The following is a 20,438-nucleotide window of genomic DNA, read 5'->3' as shown; positions in this document are numbered from 1 at the left end:
CAGAAAATTTGTGACTAAATTTTTTACGTATGACTACAAAATCTTTGTTTTTTATCAAAACTTAAACTAAAATGCTATGCTTTAGTACTATTAGCCACATAACTTAGGAACGTTCAAATGCCTTCGAAGGACGAGGTCACGTTTTAATGTAACCTTGCGTGTGACCTTGGTACTGTAGCAATAATGTAGATTTTCAATGATATCATCGATTTGTTTTAATGTGTTACTACTGGAATTGAAATTATCAGATCGTATCAACGTCTACGACAACAACTGCAATAACTTTGACTGATAACTCAATTACTAGAAACATATGAATCAGCAACTACTCTTAAAAGGGAAATACATTTACGCTATTCCTTAAAGCAGGTTTTCACCACAAAGATTCATTTCTGATTATCATTATAGTTTATTATAATAACACACAAACATTATAACATTACTTCCGCAAATGCTGAACTCTGGTTAATCTTGATATAAAAAGTAACGTCACAAACAAGATCAGACTTGTTAGGTCAATAAATCTATACACATATAGAATAAAACACGGTGTATTCCGTATCGCACGAGGTACCAGCCCTCGTAAGATCATTTTTTCGGGCAAGTGATACCTCGGGTGATACGGAATACACCGTGTCGTATCTATCATCCGGTCCGGAACACCTGTATCGAACGTTATCGTTGCACAGGTATGACATAAAATAAACTACAATAGACACTTGAGGTGTTGTCCAGGTTGCCGTGCTAATTTGATACACAAACATAACAACAATCATGGTGTTTCGTGAACTCCTAAGGCAATAGTTATTCACTGTCAAAATGGCGGACTAAATCGACTTCTGCACGGTGACTGTTAACTTTATCATTAACAACATATGGGTCAACAACGTTAACTAAAGGGAAAACAAGGTAATACGCTATTTCAGAAAAGTAGTTTTCCACCAAAAAAAGTAATAACACGCAAATCGTAAACTTCTGCAAATACTGAATTATTTTTAAATTTAAAAAGTAACGTCAAAAACAAAATTAGACTTGTTATATCAAGAAACCTATGTTCATGTGTGTATAGAACCACTTCGTCCTTACACTGGTTTTAATCGTTGCTCGATGTGGAGTATAGAAAATAGCTATAAATACAGAGCGCAGGTCTTTTCACAGCTAGCCATCTATATCGTACGTTACTTTTATATAACTGTTACTGACTATTGTAAAGTCAGTTTTGACATGTTTTACAAGGCAGAAATAAGCTGATCTCATTGATGGTCGCAAGAACCAGGCAATCATTACAAAAGCTTCAGCTGGATATCCACGTGTGAGCAGTTTCCTAGGTCTCCGGGAAGAAAGCCTGCAACAAATAAAAACAGAGAGATAAATTGAGGAATGTTTGGATTGATTATCTATGGAGCATGAAGACATGAAAATCATCTTGTTATTAATATACATGTAATGTATAAATACGGTTATATTGCATTATATAAATATATTATTATACATTTTAATTATGTACATATATACGGTTTTATTATGACACTACAATATTATTTAAGATATTCTTATTATCTATATAGATACGGATTTATTACAGTGTTGCAATAGTATCTTCATAATAGAATATGAAATGTCAGATATAATAACTCTCATTGGCTCACCCTGTTCTGTTGCAGCAGTTGTTCCAGCCTGTCCTCCATGACGTCAGGTGTGGGTCGTACATCCGGGTCATCCAGCCAGCAGAGGGTCATCAGTTCGTACCTCAGTGAAACATAGAAACAGTATACCAGAATCATCACGACCACCTAGTTTTTTTCTAGGTGAGATACGTTTGAAGATACCTGCCTTGCTGTCTCTTATATTCTCAAGGATGTTCTTCCCAGTAGATAATAAAGCAGATACAAAGGTTATATAATCAATTAGCGATCAAATCACTGCCTCATAAGCAAGATTTAAAGGTTGTCAACTTCACTTACAGCTCGTCTGAACAGCCGTTTGGTTTCTGCAGGCGGTGCCCTCGGCGGAGCCTCGTCACCAGTGTCTCGTAGCCATGAACCTCGGGATAAGGGGTTCCTCCTGAAATTTCATTTTTCTTGATTGAGAATCCCATCGGCAAAAAATTTGGATAAATGTAAGACCTTCATTGCACGTTTATGCTCATACAAGCAAAGTACATATCATAGCGCTAGTGATAAAGGTATTTTTGGCATATGGCAGGATATCGATGTTAAATATCATTTGGCAGGACGTTAAATATGATTTGGCAGCGTATTTAATCTAGTTTTGTAGCAAATGCTGCAGTGTTTAACTCCCCTAACATTGAGAAGATATTTTTAAAATCTGACATCAAGTTACTGTATTATTTTTCCCTTTCAACATTCTGAAACGATAGGATAAAACAAAAGATAGAGGCCATACCTACAACACTTACTCTCTGTCCAAAGATTTATCTACAACTCAAAAAGCATTGTCATGGTACGTCCAGAACATCAGATATCAAATCTGGAAATTCCGCTGAAGTACCTTAACAAGCCGCTTAGTCCAGTCAAAGTCTATCATTTCAATGTTTTATCCGTACCTACCTACATACCAAATATATGAATACAGTCCATTTGAGCTTTTCGAATTATGCTGTCGAATTATGCGTTCTATAATTATCCATCGGATATCCACAAACACACGTACACCCAAACGCTACCAAAACATAACCGTCTTGGCAAAGGTAAAGGGGTACTAACCCAAAGTCCCTATCTCCCACAAGACGACTCCAAATCCCCACATGTCACTCTTGCAGCTGTAAACACCCTCGATAAGAGACTCTAACGCCATCCACTTGATTGGAAGCAGTACATTTGTCTGTAATCAAACAAAACATAATATGAAAGTCAATAATGTAAGTCAAATAAGTTACTGTTTTGCACTACTCTGTAACTCTAATACATTGCCACTCACTCAATTTCCATTGAACACCCAAATCACTTTGAGCTCTTGTTGCATGACGCACACATCACTCCATGACGTAGTGGAATGCTGGGTCTAGCGCAGCTCTAGTAAACTTGATTTGTGGGTAAAAAGTTTTAATGCTACGCAGGAAGTCTAAAAAGCCATAGCAAGAAGGGCTTCTTTGTTAGTACTAAAAGTTCGAAAAATGTTGAGGTCATCGACAAGGCAGTCCTTACCAGAGGGTGCCTCATGTACTGTGTCGTCACGTACACGTCACGGGCTAGTCCAAAGTCGGAGATTTTGGCGACCAGCCGTCCGGCCTGGTCACCAGGAGAGGTCAGGACGATGTTCCTACAAGCCAGGTCACGGTGGCTGATCTGCAGGGATGAATACAAAATTGAGCTAATACTTGGTATATGGACGTTGATCTCTCTTACATTATGGGTACAGTAAAATGGGCATTGCAAAGTACAACAGTCATTGTAATGTAGAAACAGATGATATTGAGATACAGCTACGAACATCATAACACCCCCGGCCCCAACTACACTAAGTAACATTCCTTACCGAAGTAACTAATATCATTATTTGCTATACTGCTGTGTTGTTCTGTGCCGTTCTCCTCTGGGTACCAAATCAAGGCTATGCAAGAACTGGTAGATCAATCATTAACAACTGTGTAGATGCATAATGTTATTCCCATAGCAATGAATGATAGGATGGAATGGAGGGGAGGGGAGAGTTCTGTAGATAGATCAAAGACACGATGATAATGATGCTATGATGCTGTCATTGCTAAAATACATCAAAATATGAGGTATCTGTGTTAGAGAAAATCTGCATTGTACAGTACGTCCCTACTGTAGTATCTTTTATCGATCTGAGGGTCTAAAATATGAGGAATGAATAAAGTATAATTTATACAACAACGTGATAGAAAAAAATGAGGTACCCGTCGTCGTTTGAGTTCGAGCATCCCTCGGGCGATGTCGATGGCCACCTCGGTGAGCTGTCGCCCTAAGCCCGGCGGAAAGCCTGCCCGGTGCCGGTTGTTTTGTATGCTCACCAGATACCAGAGCAACTCTCCTGGCTCAGCGTACTCAACCAGAATGTACCGTGGATCTGAAATAAAATGGTTCACATTTTAATTGGTAGCAAAGGTCTTCGTCATCATCATCATCATGAAACGACCTAGGGTACGAAAAATTTGCGGTAGTATTAAACTTCTAAAATCATTTCAAAATAAAACGTTTCAATTGTTGCACCTTTCTTGTTAACTGCATCAACGACCAGTCCGATCAGACTGACGATGTTCACGTGACCTCCATCATCGTTGACTTCGATGAGCAGACTTGCTTCCTTCGCGAAGTCGCGGTAAGTGGTTTCGTTGGCTCGGTCCACTCTGCAGTGACAATGCGTTTTCACAAGCAATTAAACAAGTGGAATGGATCGTTGTTTGTATGCACTTACAGGATTTCATAAAATTTTGCTTTCATTTTTCTGCAAATAGATTCACAGGGAGAAACGGGTAAGTCAGGTAGATTTTAACTGTTTTCCACGACCTTTTAGCTTTGGCATTTCGCATACCCGTTGTTCAATGATTCCCATTTTCCATAACTAACCTCAAGGTTTTGGCCGCTACAATGACGGCCTGTTGTCCTTCTTCTCGCAGCACACCCTTCCTCACGTGACCAAATTCTCCCTCCCCGATCAGATTCTCAAGATATAGATTCTTCCTGTTCTTTAGCCATGGCCCCATCTTCTCAGACCCAACAATGTCCTGAATAAAAAAAAATATACTCACACAATGTAGTCAAGAACAAACAGAGATGTTTGCGAATACATATAAATTATGTAAATTAAGACTTGATACACATTATGAATGTATAATTTCAGTGTTTTCTATAAACGGACTTAACTAATATTTGTACTCAATGGCACGTGGAACATTGACACTCAATCAGAGACTAATTTTGCATAGTAGATGTGTAACAATGCCTGTGTAGTAAATGAGCACGTGAGGTTATACAACACAAGTAGAAATGTCAATTTTAAAATTTCTTACCTCCAGAACTTCTTTGAACAGCTTTGCCGGGTCTAACTTGTACCTGAGCCGCTTGACTATCCTCACAGTACAAAAGGCTGCTGCCATCAGAGCAACCACGAGTACAGCTGTGATTGAGCCCACGAGTTTTGGATCGACGGGAACAGCCTCTGAAAATAACGAAAGAAAACTGTAGTTATATATGGATATGAGTCTGCACAAAAATGCACAGTTTCGAAGATTGGAAAAAAACTTTGGTCAGAAAAACCTGTCAAGTTGGCAAGATGACCTAGGATGGTAGAGTGGCCTTGTGGTCAGGACTGTTGACTTTAAAGGTTCTGGCTTAAAATCCCTAGTATCTGTATCTATATAGCTCTTTGGCGTAACACACCAGCTTCACGGACATGCGGCGCAGTAGCAGCTGGTTATAAGTCTTATATTACACTGAACGACCTGTCACACCTAGCTTATGCACATCTAGCTGTTGAGTGTTCTTAAATGTTATCCAGAGAAGATGCCCTTAATAATAATAATGATGTGCTTGATGAAGTACAGTCCAATATCGGCTCTCCTGACTCCACTCAGGTGAAATGAAAATGAGCAACTATGCTATAGCTTTGTTTAAGGATGTCCTCTCGGAAGGGACATACAACTGGAGGTGTTGTTTTTAAGCAGAGCCATCCTTCGAACATGTTTAAGAACCCAATATACTAAGTCTTGTGAATGAGTGAATGAGTGAGGGTGAGTGGATGACACCTATCAGTCTAGTCTTACGCAGCTTTTACATAGTGTACAAAAGAGATGTGTTACACTCAAAGGTAGTATATATACATGCCACAGATAAGCATTCTAAAAGAAACATCACGGAAGTTAAAGATAATAAGTTTACAGAACTCTATAGCCATCGTACCTGTTGTAAAGGTAACAACCTTAGCTTGGCCCTTTTTCCCCTTGGCGACTGTTGTAACTGAAACATTGTAGGCGGTCTCAGGCTGCAGGTCATACAGAGTCGCTCTCACACTTTCTTGGGTCTCGTCTGGAAAAGGTACGTCTACAAGTGGGCTGGAACATTGACATACAGATTTTAAAGCATATAACAGATGACCACATTTTGCAATATCAAAAATAAATAAATCTAGCAAGTGGATAAATTCATTAATGATTCAAGCGTTTCAGATAGTTTCCGCTCATCTTCATCAATGTTAAGTATCGTAATTTACACTTTATATTGTATTTAAGCACTTAACTACATAACTACATAATGTCCATCCTTCATCGACAATGTCAATGATTGGTTTGCAGTTCTACATACATTGTCTTAGTTATACAATGTATGTAAGATACCACTATTTAGTGCAGATTTTCAGTTGCAGGGTCTTGCTAAAATCAGCAACCGAATGTATCATTGTTTCAAGTTTGTAAGACAAAAACGCAATGTCTTTAAACATGAACAACGAGATGATGTTACTTGAAATATTTTTATGTTTGACTGGTCCCCTGTAGGACCATTTGTAGCCAATACAGAGCTATAGCCTATTTTAGACTTGTAGAATCTTATTCCGTGGAAACTTAACCCTATTCAGTCTCCTGTAACTCTTAAATAACTCATTATATGGCCACCAAATTTCGAGAGTGATGTAGACATAGTATCTGAAGATTTTAAGAAATCTGACGCTACTATGACACAATATGACGTTATTATGACGTCATCAATTTGGCTATATTGGCTGGAACCATGAAAATGGGTATTCCCAGAAAACTTCAAGGTATGCTACAAAAATGTAACAGCAAGTGCAGATAACAGAATTATAATTTTTGTTACGACTTTTGCTGCCAATAGGAACATCATTGGCGTCATAGTAAGATAGCAGTTGGGCTCAGCCATCATATATCCACCACAGTGTTTACGTTAATGACAATAAAGTTTGTACCTGGTGTGATGTTGTGAAGTCGCCTGTATTTGGAACAGGTCTATAAACCCTTCCTTTGGTGGTGTCATTTTCAAAGTTACAGATGTCGAACCCGTGGTAACAGCTGACACTTTTTCAGCAGAAGACGGATCTGAAGAAGTAAGAACATGCCTGGGGTATATGATGCATTTTCAGAACCTCTCCTTCTCAAGGAATAAACAAATTTCAGAAAATATCAGAGGTACAAATGAAAACGCAGAGAAAAAACAATACAGAGATTCTGCTCATGACGGGTAAGGAAAAATATCTACATCCAGTACAGAACTTATGTCTTATCTACAACTGGCAACGTCTTTGTTTAACCATATATCGTGGTTGCCGAAAATGACGTTATAACTACACGAGCGCAAACGCCCGTCTAGAACTCTACTCACCAGTCGAAATGATGTCTATTGTTAGCATCCTCCAATAATAAGGTAAATGTTTGCTGATGTACACGTACGAGGCCCCAGCTGTTGTTAACTCAATCTGAAACCCGACGATTGCATTGATCATACAGAAATATCGTCACCTATGAACTTGAATGTGTCAATGATATAGACAGTGCAGATAGGAGATTAAAAGTCTGGAGTTAGCTCTGCCCATAAGCGAGCACAAGGACCCAATGTTCACAACATGGTGGCAGCGGTGGGATTTGAAAACAAGAGGGTAACGTATCCAACCCTTGAATAATGAATGGGTCAAACAGAGCGATGTAATGGAGTAATTGATGCTACTGCATACTGCCTCTATCATCAACGTATCCACACGTTCCAACTCATCTTGATTGTACCAACCTCGTATTCCTTTCCCGGAGTGAGTTCACTAAAAGTTGTCTGCAATACGGACTCGTTGAAGATGATCTGTGGACTTATTACACCTTTTTCTTGTGGCACGATGCTCAGCTGAAATTAAGAAAGGAGAAAGTTGTCCTGATTATTTCCCTTTTAGTCTGTCTCTCTTTTTAACTGTGTCAGTAATTTCATTTCTTTTATTGAACATCGAAAGCAGATATAATCACATCGATTCAAATTAGATACGCTCGATTTGAAAGCCTTTATAAATTCATCAGCATGACAGGAAATTGATTGATATGCTCAGTTGGGCTTCTAAATATTCTCTAGAGCAAACAATATATCAATTTTGTAGTATAGGTGAAATAGAAGATGAAGTACATTTTACTGTGGATTGTCCTTAGTATGATAGCGATAGAAGCATTCTATTTCTTTACTTAAAAGTAGATGTCCCCACTTCAGATACTTTAATAGAAAAGAGAAATTTATATTCCTTACAGCCTTTGATAAACCAATGCTGATACAGCTAGCTACATTTATGAAATTACCAAGAAGCAAGAGGAAGTTGAATGTAATAGAGTAGATTAGACGTATATATGCACATATAAATGTATTTGATACCTCCATGTCTACTTTGTTACATGTATATGACTGTTACCATGCCCGGTAGGGCAAAAATGTGCAATAATGGTCTTCTTCACTAATATCACCATTGACGAAATCAATCGAGGTTGTTATTTTGTTCCCTAGTCGAAGGAGGGAAAGTAACTGTCGCAGCATAATCCTTACAATATACATTCCAAAATAGACATTTTAGATTGTTGTCTGTGAGCAAGAAAATATTGTCCAGCCACGTTGATTTAAATATACAGCTACTCGTATATTTCGAATAGTTTATTTATTTCCAGTAATTGTCCAAAGACCACTTCATTTGACTGTCTGACTTTAGTAACTTCTGTACAACGTTTTAGATTTTGGAAGAAACACCGATTGACGATGAATGCATACATTTTCCTCAAATTTGATTCCCAAACGTAACCAAACTACAGTGTATCTTGTAAAACACTATTGCTTGGTGAAATGTAAACTGCTTATACATCAGAAAATCCTAGATGCAAGAAAGGCATCGATGGGAAATTTTTTAACTTTTTTTTACCTTCCTATGATTTGACGCTTTCTTATGCACAAGCACTATGATGTAAGCAATCAGTAGTATATTTTATTTTAATTTTAATTCACTGTAGTTTGGTGTCCTCTCTTAGCCTTTACCTCACCCTGTAATAGAAGAATTCTGTTATATTCAGATGACCACGTTCCCGTTGTTCTGTGAAAGACGGCCAGGTGACTGTGATACTGGTGTTGTTGACAGACACGGAGTTGAAGGACCTAAGGGTCCGATCGGAAGCTGTGGAAAAACAGAAACACAAATGTTTCATAACGATGTAATGTATTCAAGATTACAACCAGCTTATGCACAAGCTTTAGATTTCTGTGTATATGATGTAAATTCGACAAGCAGTACTGATACCTGCAAGGAAATTTGCTAGGCTTTGTTAAACAGGTACCTAGAGACACTTACCATTATTGGTCATTATTGGGCCGAAACCCCCACAGCTTCTGTTGCCATTTGTTGTCACGATCGTGCAATTTCTGAAAACAAAGGCAAGATCACAGTTTTTAAACTTCAATCACTTCAACCACCATGTACTCAAAACCTTTGTGTTGAATCCAGTTATCAATGTGGCCCTCATAGTGAAACTAGCTATAGAGATCGGGGACCTAATACTCTTATCAAAAGATGCTAGATTTATAAAACTGGCGTGTTATGTCGGTCTTATTGGCTAATCAAATAAGTTACTCGTCTGCATATTAGTATATAATATTCTCGTCTCCTGAGGAACAAGTTGTCCAAAGTATGAAAGTAATATATATTGATGTTACTGGTATCTTCCGCAATTACACATGTTACAAAAATGAAAGTCCTATCATGTAAAGCATCAGGTTATTTCACCCTTATGCAAATTAGCCCCTGATTTGCATAATTAGGCATAGATCGTGTTGGTTATTGAAGTCTTAAATGTTGAGGGGGTTTGCTGGTTACGCAACATAAAGAAAAATATCTTTTGGAATTACCTGCAGTATAATGTTCCAGGATGCAAGCCTACGAATGTGGCCTGTCTCAACACATATACCGGGATTTCTTGTACCATTGGTGGCCTGTACACATCCGTGCTACGTTGTAGTCAAGAAATAAAGAAAATATCTAAATGGCAAATATGATGCTCTCTTTGTGTGCAAGCGTAAGGTAAACATTTCGTTAAGATTTTTTTTTTCGAGAGAAGCAACTCATCTACCCACACCCAGAACCAAACACATAGGTACCGCCCCCCCCCCCCACACACACACACAAGACACCCAAACGCACTCATTCCTAAATAACGAGAAAGGGGACCAAATCATGCAATTGCTGTCATCTTTCTGCATTTTTTCTTTGTGGGTTTCTCTAACATGAACTCCTAGTAATTAAGTATTGTTTGAATTATTAAACCGTACGTGATATAGCATAGTTTGACTTACCAGTTCCGGTCAATGCTCCGGTACAGATGAACCACATACATTATAAAGGAATCGTCCACGCCAGTGTCGTCCCAGGGTAAGGTGAGGCTTGTTCTTAATAAGCTTGGATCGTAGGTCCAACGTGCTGTTAATGTACCTGGGGGAAATTGTAATGCCAATCACATTCAGAACCTGGTAAACGACGTTGACGTAAATACGAATTTCTCGTCATTCACAACTGTGACGGTACTGTAGTATTTTCTCATTTATGAATTGTCATCTGTATATGTTCCTTTCATTTTTAGATTCGTACATAACATATACCTTGAAAATCCTATCGAGGAACGCAGTAATTTCTAGCATGTGCTCATCAGTTATGTAAATTAGCTCATGATGTGTATAATTAGGATTATGCCAATCGCCACGTACCTAACAACAGTCAAGACGACCCCTCAAGCCGTTCTTCAATCAATTTTATTCAAAGCCCCAAACTAAATGATCCCTGAAAAAAGAGCTATGAGAGTACTGTGAGCTATTTAGCTTTCGTCAAGTGTCTAAGAGATATCTCACATTAATTCTCATACATTTCTACTTCAGTACGGTAGAAAGCAACTAGTAGGGTCGTAATCTAACCATTTCTTAATTTCGCCAACAGCTAGACCCCAAAATACCAATTCATCAACTTTTTATGATATCAACAAAGCAAAACACACAGAAACACATGGTAGCAAACATAACATTGAAATACGATAAGTACGGCAAAAACCTTTTGTGTGTACTTACTGATGTAATACAGCACAATGATGGCAGCTACACTGGTCAATGTGTCACTACTGGCCATGTCTTAACTGGGTGAAAAGATAAATTAAAGCATCATCATCATCATCATTAATCATCCTCTATTAGGTGCAACCAGTAATTTAAAGTTTGTCTTCCAGAACAGTCTGTCTTTCATCGCTGTGAGAAGTTCCAGGCCCTCTCGACCAGTTTCTGACTCAATAAGTTTCTTACAGAAATCAGGTATCCAGAACAAGTCTTAGAGTTTTCCGGCTGGCTCTATACTTCAAGCCACATGGCCGGCAATGAGTAGTCGGAGATGTAACATTTGGTAATGATCCATATAGCTGACTTTTTGTAATGTGTTTCCACCATGGTGTATCATACACTACCCTTAACATTCTTGTATAACGTATAAGTACCATCAAGTTTTTTTAGCGTGACGTGTTCAATTCCTATGATTCTGAACAATACAACAGAATAGCTTCAATACATGCTTTAAACACATTTGTCTTGGTTTGTTTTCTAATGTGAGCTTTCCAAATTTTACGTAAATTTAACCCCTACTACAATTAAAAATTGAATCAATCGTCACAAATCAAAACACTTTGATATCGCCTTACGTTTGACCATACATGACATTGCTCCTGGCATATCTGCGACGCATGCAGATGAGGATCTGATTATGAAAATGAAGATCTCATTTCTATAAGTAAATAAAATCTGATTGTCTTTATTCTGTCTTTTCTTTATTTCTTAGGTATAAAACAAAGAGCCTCAAAAGGACACACATACATACATACACTTGAACAGTTAGCTGCACAGCATACCATAACAGTTGTAGAAATTTCTGTAGTACATCATCAACGAGCGTTTGATGATACAATTGTCTGAGGAAAGTAAGCTTTGTATGAAAGAATAACATATCCTCCTTCGTCTTGATTCAAATGTGTCAGTGAAGTGGTACACAGACGTTGTATTGGCACTACACCGTCGGGGCAAATTCATAATAATCCGGAAACAGTTACTGTAAATGCATTTAAGTTCGCGGGGATTTAATTTCGCGGTAGTGGGAAAAATGACTTTTCGCGGTGGTTTTAATTTCGCGGTAGCACCATGCACTGTAGTATCTTGATGCCCTGGAAAAATGTTCGCGGTGGTTTTAAGAGCAAATGTCTGTAAGGATCAAACAATGGTGGCAGGGGTCAAAAAATAGATTTGGCTCATATTTTGCACAGTGATAGTACTTGGTCCACAACCCCTCAAAATAGCTTTCTTTTAGATCAAAACTCCTTGTTGCCATGGTAACGGGCAAACAAAGTTTTCAGGCCAATTTCCCCAATGTTCGTATCTCAAAAACACAGAAATCAGCATATTTTACGGCACTGTCTCGGCAACACCTTTAAACCTATCATCAAAACAAAACAAGATCTAAATAGACCAACATTTGGGCTTTATAAAAATTGTTGTGAAATTTCCAAAGACGTACATTTTAGTTCTTGGGCAGCCTGAAAACAATGCGATGTTTCAAGCTTCAATAAAATCTGATTTTTGGCCAAACTTTGTAACGCTATAAGTGCCGCTCTGGTACTTTTTTCGGCTTGAAATTTGTACCACATATAGATCATTAAAATATCTATCAAATGCATTGTTGCAAAGTTTGGTAACTTGTTTGGTTGTCACGTGACTGTCCCTTAAAGTAGGCCATTTTGTGTGATTGGTGAAAATTGTGAACTTTAGCCATGTTCAAAGTACGCTACATGACGAAGTAAAATATATTTCTACATCAACTTCTTATCAAAGATGGATCTATGTATTGCCTATCAAATAAATGCTTGTAGAGTTTCGGGTCATGACGTTCAGTCACGTGGTTGTCCCTGAAAGTAGTCCATTTTTTTTGCATTTGACGAAAATTGTGAATTTTAGCCATGTTCAACGTACGCTACATTACGAAGCAAAATAAAATTCTGATTCAACTTCCTGTCAAAGGTAAATCTATGTACTTCCTATCAAAGGAATACTTTGAAGTAAAGTCACGTGGTTGTCCTTGAAAGTAGGCCACTTCTTTCATCGGACGAAAATTTTCAAACTACGCTACGTGTACCCTGGTATCCAGCCGTATTATAGTTCCCGAGTCTCTTTTGACCTCTTCGCAGATACATATTTCGCTCGCGATCGTTCTCATTGAAATGTAAAAATGGCCTTATTGACTACATCATTAAGGTATAAGAGGATGTCCCTAGGGACACTTAAAAAGTGGACAGCTTTTTTACACCAGGTCAAATAGAAAGCATGGAAAGCATCCAACAATTGTAACGTTTGTTACCGTCATTTCTGTACAACATTTTGTAAGCAAGGTGGGATACAAATGGCAGTCAACAACCCTTCCTTGTTACTTTAGAAAGCCAGAAAAACTGTGCAGTGTCACAAAAACGGTCATTTCTTGTCTTATGCGTGGATAATATAACCGTGGCAACCACCAAACTGGTGGTGGTAACGTTTGTTACCGAATTTGGCAACAGGAATAACCCAGCTCACACAGCCTCCAAGATAAGTGACAGTAGCGATCTGGCGTGTTCGGGCAAAGGGCCTGCTCAGCTGGTTTCACCTACTGAACAATCATTCTGGGAACTGAATTGTTACATCTTTGGCTACTATTTGAATTCTTCGTGTTCTCAGGCGACGGCCATTTTTTTAGGGGGTGAAATTCCACTAAGATAATCTTCCAAGCCATCAATCAAAATGAATCTTTTGTAAAACATTCCAGCGATTGTGGAAAAATGAAGGAACCTGTGATTTTGTCTAAAATTTGCTGCATATCAAGTCGCAAAAGCAGGCGACAGCATTTTTACATTTAAATGAGAACGAGCCATTTGCGAGGAGGACAAAAGAGACTCGGGAGCTATAATATGGCTGGATACCAGGCTACGCCACGTGACGAAATTAAGAAGAATTCTGATTGAACTTCTGGTCAAATGTACATCTTTGTATTCTTTAATTTTCTTTCTTCGAATAAATGCTTGTAGAGCTTTGGGTCATGATATTTAGTCACATGGTTGTTCCTGAAGCCAGGTCACTTTTTGTGCTCGACAAAAATTGTGAATTTTAGCCATGTTCAAAGTACACTACGTGACAAAGTAAATTAGGATTCTAACTCAACTCCTTCTTAAGGTTAGCATTGTTGCCTATCAACTAGATGCTTGTAGAGTTTTTGGGAGTGACGTTTAGTCCCAGGAAGTCTCTTAAAGCAGACCATATTTAGACATGCTGTATCAACATTGTGAATGTTGATACACAATGAACTTTTGTTCCCGTGTTAGTGTTCCTTTTGATACGCATTATAGAACATAGCTGAATTTAAAACATCTTAATTGCTTTATTACAAATTGATATTTACAATTATAACAGAGTCATTGCTTAAGTAATCTTTAATTTAACACTGTAAGCCCATTATCGGTCATTGTAGTACCAATATGATATGCATTGGACATTGACAATGTTAAAAGAAAGAAACTGTTCAAGAGGCATCTTCTCCAAAGTAACAGAACCTCCTAACAGCATTTAGCTAACTATCTGCCCTACTTTAGGGAGCAACTGCACCGCAAAGAAAGACGACCCCAAGCCTTACTAACACTCACTCAACAGACAATGTTAAGGGCTTCACATAATCAGAATCAGTGCCAGTAAAGTATTTCAGTTCCACAATTCGACAGATTTAACTACAGCCCTAAATGGCGACTTCTGGCCAAAAGCAAAATTTGACCTACATTCAGGGACAACCACGTGACTAAACGTTATGACCCGAAACTCTGCAAGCATTCATCTGATAGACAATACCTAGATGTACATTTGACTTGAAGTTGAATAAGAATTCTTGTTCACTTTGACACCTAGCGTACTTTGACCAAGGCTACAATTCACAATTTTCGTCAAATGCAAAAAATGGCCTACTTTTAGGGACAACCACGTGACTAAACGTCATGATCCAAAACTTTGCAAGCATTCCTTTGATAGACAATACAAAGATGTACATTTGACTAGAAGTTGAATAAGAATCCTTGTAGGCTTCGTCACGCAGCGTACATCAAATATGGCTAAAATTCACAATTTTCGTCAAATGCAAAAAAATGGCCTACTTTTAGGGACAACCACGTGACTGAACGTCATGACCCAAAACTCTACAAGCATTTATTTGATAGGCAATACATAGATCCACCTTTGATAAGAAGTTGATGTAGAAATATATTTTACTTCGTCATGTAGCGTACTTTGAACATGGCTAAAGTTCACAATTTTCACCAAACACAAAAAGTGGCCTAATTTAAGGGACAGTCACGTGACAACCAAACAAGTTACCAAACTTTACAACAATGCATTTGATAGATATTTTAATGATCTATATATGGTACAAATTTCAAGCCGAAAAAAGTACCAGAGCGGCACTTATAGCGTTACAAAGTTGGGCCAAAAATCAGATTTTATTGAAGCTTGAAACATCGCATTGTTTTCAGGCTGCCCAAGAACTAAAATGTACGTCTTTGGAAATTTCACAACAATTTTTATAAAGCCCAAATGTTGGTCTATTTAGGTCTTGTTTTGTTTTGATGATAGGTTTAAAGGTGTTGCCGGGACAGTGCCGTAAAATATGCTGATTTCTGTGTTTTTGAGATGCGAAAATTGGGGAAATTGGCCAGAAAACTTTGTTTGCCCGTTACCATGGCAACAAGGAGTTTTGATCTAAAAGAAAGCTATTTTGAGGGGTTGTGAACCAAGTACTATCACTGTGCAAAATATGAGCCAAATCTATTTTTTGACCCCTGCCACCATTGTTTGATCCTTACAGACATTTGCTCTTAAATTCGCGGTGAAATGGCCAACGCGAAAACCGCGAATATTAATCCACCGCGAACATTTCTGCATTTACAGTATTATATGCGACCCGACATTTAGAAAGGATACCAGCGCTAACAGAGTTCCAGAGTTGCCGGCCAAATATTTGGGCACAGTAGGTCATGTATATTATGACTTAATTTGAATAATCAATGAGAAATAATCATAATTCTATAGTGCTAAATATTAAATTATTGCACCATATCGAAGGTAAGTCATGTGAAAATGAAGATGACAACTGGGAAATTACACGCTGGGGCAAATAGTCCGCTCTCAACCCCCCAGAGCCCCCCCCCCCCCACACACACACACACGGCCCACCCCATATAGGGCTGTGAGGCACACAAAGGGCTGTGAGTCTTGAGACTGGAACACTACATATACCCAGTAAATTGTGTTGTCTGAAAAACCTCTCAACAACAGAAGCATTGAACAGCATGAAGCTTTACATGTTGGCAAAGGTATGGGTTCGTGGAACTCTAGTTCATAGTTTTTATGATGTAGTTTAAGGATTCTGTTAGACTTGATTCATTTATATTCAATTTCGCAAATCAAGTACAACAGATTTTGACAACTTTCAAGGGACTCGATGCTACAGACAGATTTTTTATATAGCATTAGATTCTACAACAGTATATAAATTTGATTACTTAGAAATAATGCCGAAACTAATGAATAGCCCCACTCGATTGTAACACTATATCAAAGAATTCTGTACGGCCTTATTGTTACGTTGATTAGGATGTTAACCTATATCCTATACCTATAATTTGTACTTTGTGTGATAGGTTTTGCCATATGCTGTACCATGTACTTCTCTATATTGAGTCTTTCAAGCTGTGTTGATATGGAATGATATGGAAACAGTAGTGGAAACAGTAGCGCCTTGAATGCTCTGCGTTGGTTCAGTCCAGATGAAAGCTGGTTCCTGTGTGACCTTGTCGAAACAAAAAAGCGGAACAAAGGCAAGGTTGAATGCATCTAGATCTTGCCAATAGAATGCGATGACTCATGAGGAAATCCAACTGTAGCCTAGAACTCAGGCTCCAGAAGGCGTTAGAACCATATTATGTTTTGAATAGAAAATGTGCTGTTTTCTTATCATTTCTATTTCCTGTCGTTTTCTGTTCTGTGGCAAACTACAACAAAATTGCTCCAAATAGCAAACGGTATGTCATCAGTAAAGCTTGTCAATTAAGTGGCATCGACCAGAGACCGATGACGAGACTAGAGGAAACAAGCTACCAGGAAAATGATTACCGCTGAAGCTATGAGCATAGTTGGCACGCCTCACTCCGCCCGCCAGGGACGACAGATGATGATGTGCTTAATTGCACAAAACAAAGGGTTAACTCTAGGTATTTACCGACATATTGCGGTAAATACCTAGTGTGTTCAGAGCTCCTGGTCTAAGACCTAGTCTAAAACCTAATACAAAATTCCTAGTATCAAAATAATGCTCATATGAGGAAATGTAGGGCATGGTAACCGTTATAGTGGGTAATAATCTTAGACACCATGCATACAAACTTACTCATTTAAGTACGACGCGTGATGGTTTGGAGCAAACAACGGACGGATAGGACGAACATCACTTTCTATATTATCACCCCTTTTTATACTTTACGTCAAATGATTATTTTGCAATATATGTTTAACATAAACGCTGTACTTACAACAGTCTACCGTTTCATGCTGAGGACGGCGTAACAGCAGCTAAGTTCGGCATGTATTATTCTTTGTAAGCAAGTAGTTCACTCACCTTGTTGATATCGGGATTTTTAACACCTCTTTCTGTCCAGGATAAGTCAAGAATTTTTGCGATTGAATCCAGTCACAAAATGGGCGAGACTCGTCAGTGTCAGCTTCAGTATCGCCGCTGTTAAAACTAGTTAACTCCACTGCTAGCCCCTTTCTCCAGTCTCCAACACCCAAATCAACCATTTAAACACTGGTTTGAAAACTGACGAATTTTTACAGCACTGTGTTTCGTCGATCAACTATATTTCGGGAACTTTTAAAGCTTCAAATGCTGTTTAGTGAGACATATATGCAGGAAATACATTTCACTCTGGCAAGTCCATTCCAGAAAGGTACCATGAACTTTTTTTATTATCCTGTTTTACTGGACGATAAGTGTCTTTATCTCACTTGTCTGACCTGTCTCATATTTGTTATTCTAAATAGGATGAAATACAATATATGACTAATTTACAGTAAAATGAAGAATGTTTATCAGCACCCCTGTCAGTTTGTGCACATGGGCATAGCCTCCACCAAAAAGACTATTAGAGTTGACCTTTCTCACCTCTCACACGAAGCATCTGCATCCTTAACCCTATTGCGGGGGGGGGGGGGACTGCGGCAATTTTCATGTCGCATAACGCCAGAACGACATGTGCTAGAGCCACCGAATTTGGTGAGTTTTCCTAACATTTAGTTGGCAACAATTTCACCAAATTGGGGAAATTTTCTTTATTTCGTGTCGCCATGCCAACCGTTTGTTGACAAGTATTGTTGACGAAAATCGCTATTTTCGGTTCTAACAACATAATATATTTTCACCTTTATTTGATGTATTACTGCGTTTTTCTTACATAAATAGAATATCATGTTATCTACCAACAGTATTTTTGCTCAATTGAACTACAGCTGTCTGTCTGAAGGGCAATAGAGAATAAAACTTCAGTTGAGACGAAATCAGAGCAGATAGAATCATTGGAGTCACAGAAATTCTGACGGGTCTCCGTGGTCTCTGCGTCCTCTAGAAATGCGACAGCGTCATTGTCTTACAGTAGGCAAAAGGCGTTACACAATGAGGGGGGAGGGGGGTTGAGTACCACTCCCTTTAGGATTGGGTAAGACTTTCTTCATCGAAGCTTTTACGCTGGGGTAACTGTGTATTGTTGTAGCAGTATCGGCACGGCAGCGCTCTGAATGTTTAATGTTGATCTAGTCCACATGATTAGCCGGCTAATGATCACTACGCCTGAGGTGTCTTGTATCACAACAAATAAACGGAACAAAGGCAAGGAAGTTGAATGTAACAATAGAATGAGGAAATCCAATTGTAGCCTAGAACTCAGGCTCCAGAAGGCATGACAAGCATATTATGTTTTGAGTAAAAAATGTGCTGTTTTCTTATCATTATTATTTCCTGTCGTTTTCTGTATTCAAAAAATAGAAAATACAATTAGCAAACTCTATGTCATCAGTAAAACTTGTCGATTTGGTGGCGTCGACCGGAGACCACTGACGAGACTACAGGAACCAATCTACAAGGAAAACGGTTACCACTAAAGCTATAAGCATACATGTAGTTGAGATAACCGCCTTTGCGTAAAAAATGGGTTTTGGACTTTATAGTTCCCGACATATTGCTGTGCGTTCAGAGCTCCTAGTCTAAGAATCTTTAGCCTAATAGTAAATTCCTAGTATTAATAATCTGCTCAGATAAGGAAGTGTGGGGCATGGTTATAGTAGGTACTAATCTTAGACATACACACAAACGTACGACGGGTGATGGTTGGAGCAAACAACAAACGGATAGGACGAACATCACTTTCAATATTATCACCCCTTATATACTTTATGGCGCCTTGTCAAATGACTATTTTGCAATATATGTTTAACATAAACGCTGTACTTACAATAGTCTATCGTTTCATGCTGAGGACGGCGTAACAGCAGCTAAATTCGGCATGCATTACTCTTTGTAAGCAAGTAGCTAACTCACCTTTTGATATCGAGATTTCTAGCACCTTTTTCTGACGTTTTCTGTCCAGGATATCTCTTGAATTTCTGCGATTTAATCCAGTCACAGAATTGACGATGTTGCCGTGACTCTTCAGTATCGCCGTTGTTGACACAAGTTAACTTCGCGGCTAGCATCTGTCTCCAACATTCAAACCCACCATTTGAACAACACTGGTAGGAAAACTGGAGAATTCTAGATCTAATAACAGCACCTAGATTTTGGAAAATGCAACGCTTCAAATTATTATACCTTTCACTCAGAAAAGGCACCCTGAATCCTGTCTCAGGTTTCCACAAGAAAGACAAGGGTCAAAGTAGATCTTTTTCCCCCTAGGGAGTTGTGAGGACCCTCTCGCCTTACGTTCTCACCTTACAGGAACACAATGTCATGCATGGTGCAACGCAAAGCCAATTAGGAATCTGAAACCCTTACACTAGCTCGCCCTTTATAGAGAACAGGAACGGCCCGGTGTCGCTGTATTCGCCACATTACCAAACAGCTTACACTAATTAGCCTTGAGTCGAATGTTAATTTAATTAAAATCATTAAATTCAAAACTTATACAACAACGCAGAAAGTCAAACATTATGAATGAATTAAACATAAAGGAAAAATCACAATCAATAAGTGTGAACGGAGGTCAGAGGTTAACGTAATGGAAACATGATCTGGAAAACAATTCTCTTTCAGAACTATCCTTATGACCGTACTAATATATATCCCCTTTAACAAACTAAAAG

The 20,438-nt window shown here is 38.5% G+C and overlaps 1 protein-coding gene across 1 annotated transcript; it reads right to left on the bottom strand.

Moving 5' to 3' along the window:
- Positions 1-389: 389 nt before the first annotated feature.
- LOC118423642 (angiopoietin-1 receptor-like) lies at positions 390-20,016 on the bottom strand. Its single transcript, XM_035831875.1, has 19 exons — positions 19,678-20,016; positions 11,058-11,122; positions 10,296-10,431; positions 9,852-9,950; positions 9,298-9,368; positions 8,993-9,123; positions 7,722-7,829; positions 7,320-7,413; positions 6,907-7,036; positions 5,886-6,037; positions 4,997-5,145; positions 4,554-4,711; positions 4,197-4,333; positions 3,884-4,053; positions 3,168-3,308; positions 2,727-2,844; positions 1,965-2,064; positions 1,650-1,749; positions 390-1,345 (listed from the first exon to the last, which is right to left on the bottom strand). Exons 2-19 carry the CDS (start codon positions 11,113-11,115, stop codon positions 1,325-1,327), a joined length of 2,073 nt encoding a protein of 690 aa, XP_035687768.1. The 5' UTR covers positions 11,116-11,122; positions 19,678-20,016; the 3' UTR covers positions 390-1,324.
- Between the last annotated feature and the right edge of the window lie 422 nt (positions 20,017-20,438).

This window comes from Branchiostoma floridae, chromosome 9 (assembly GCF_000003815.2).
Source record: "Branchiostoma floridae strain S238N-H82 chromosome 9, Bfl_VNyyK, whole genome shotgun sequence".
Lineage (NCBI taxonomy): Eukaryota > Metazoa > Chordata > Leptocardii > Amphioxiformes > Branchiostomatidae > Branchiostoma > Branchiostoma floridae.
Note: the sequence above shows the minus strand (reverse complement) of the source record. Positions and strands in the feature narration are given on the sequence as shown.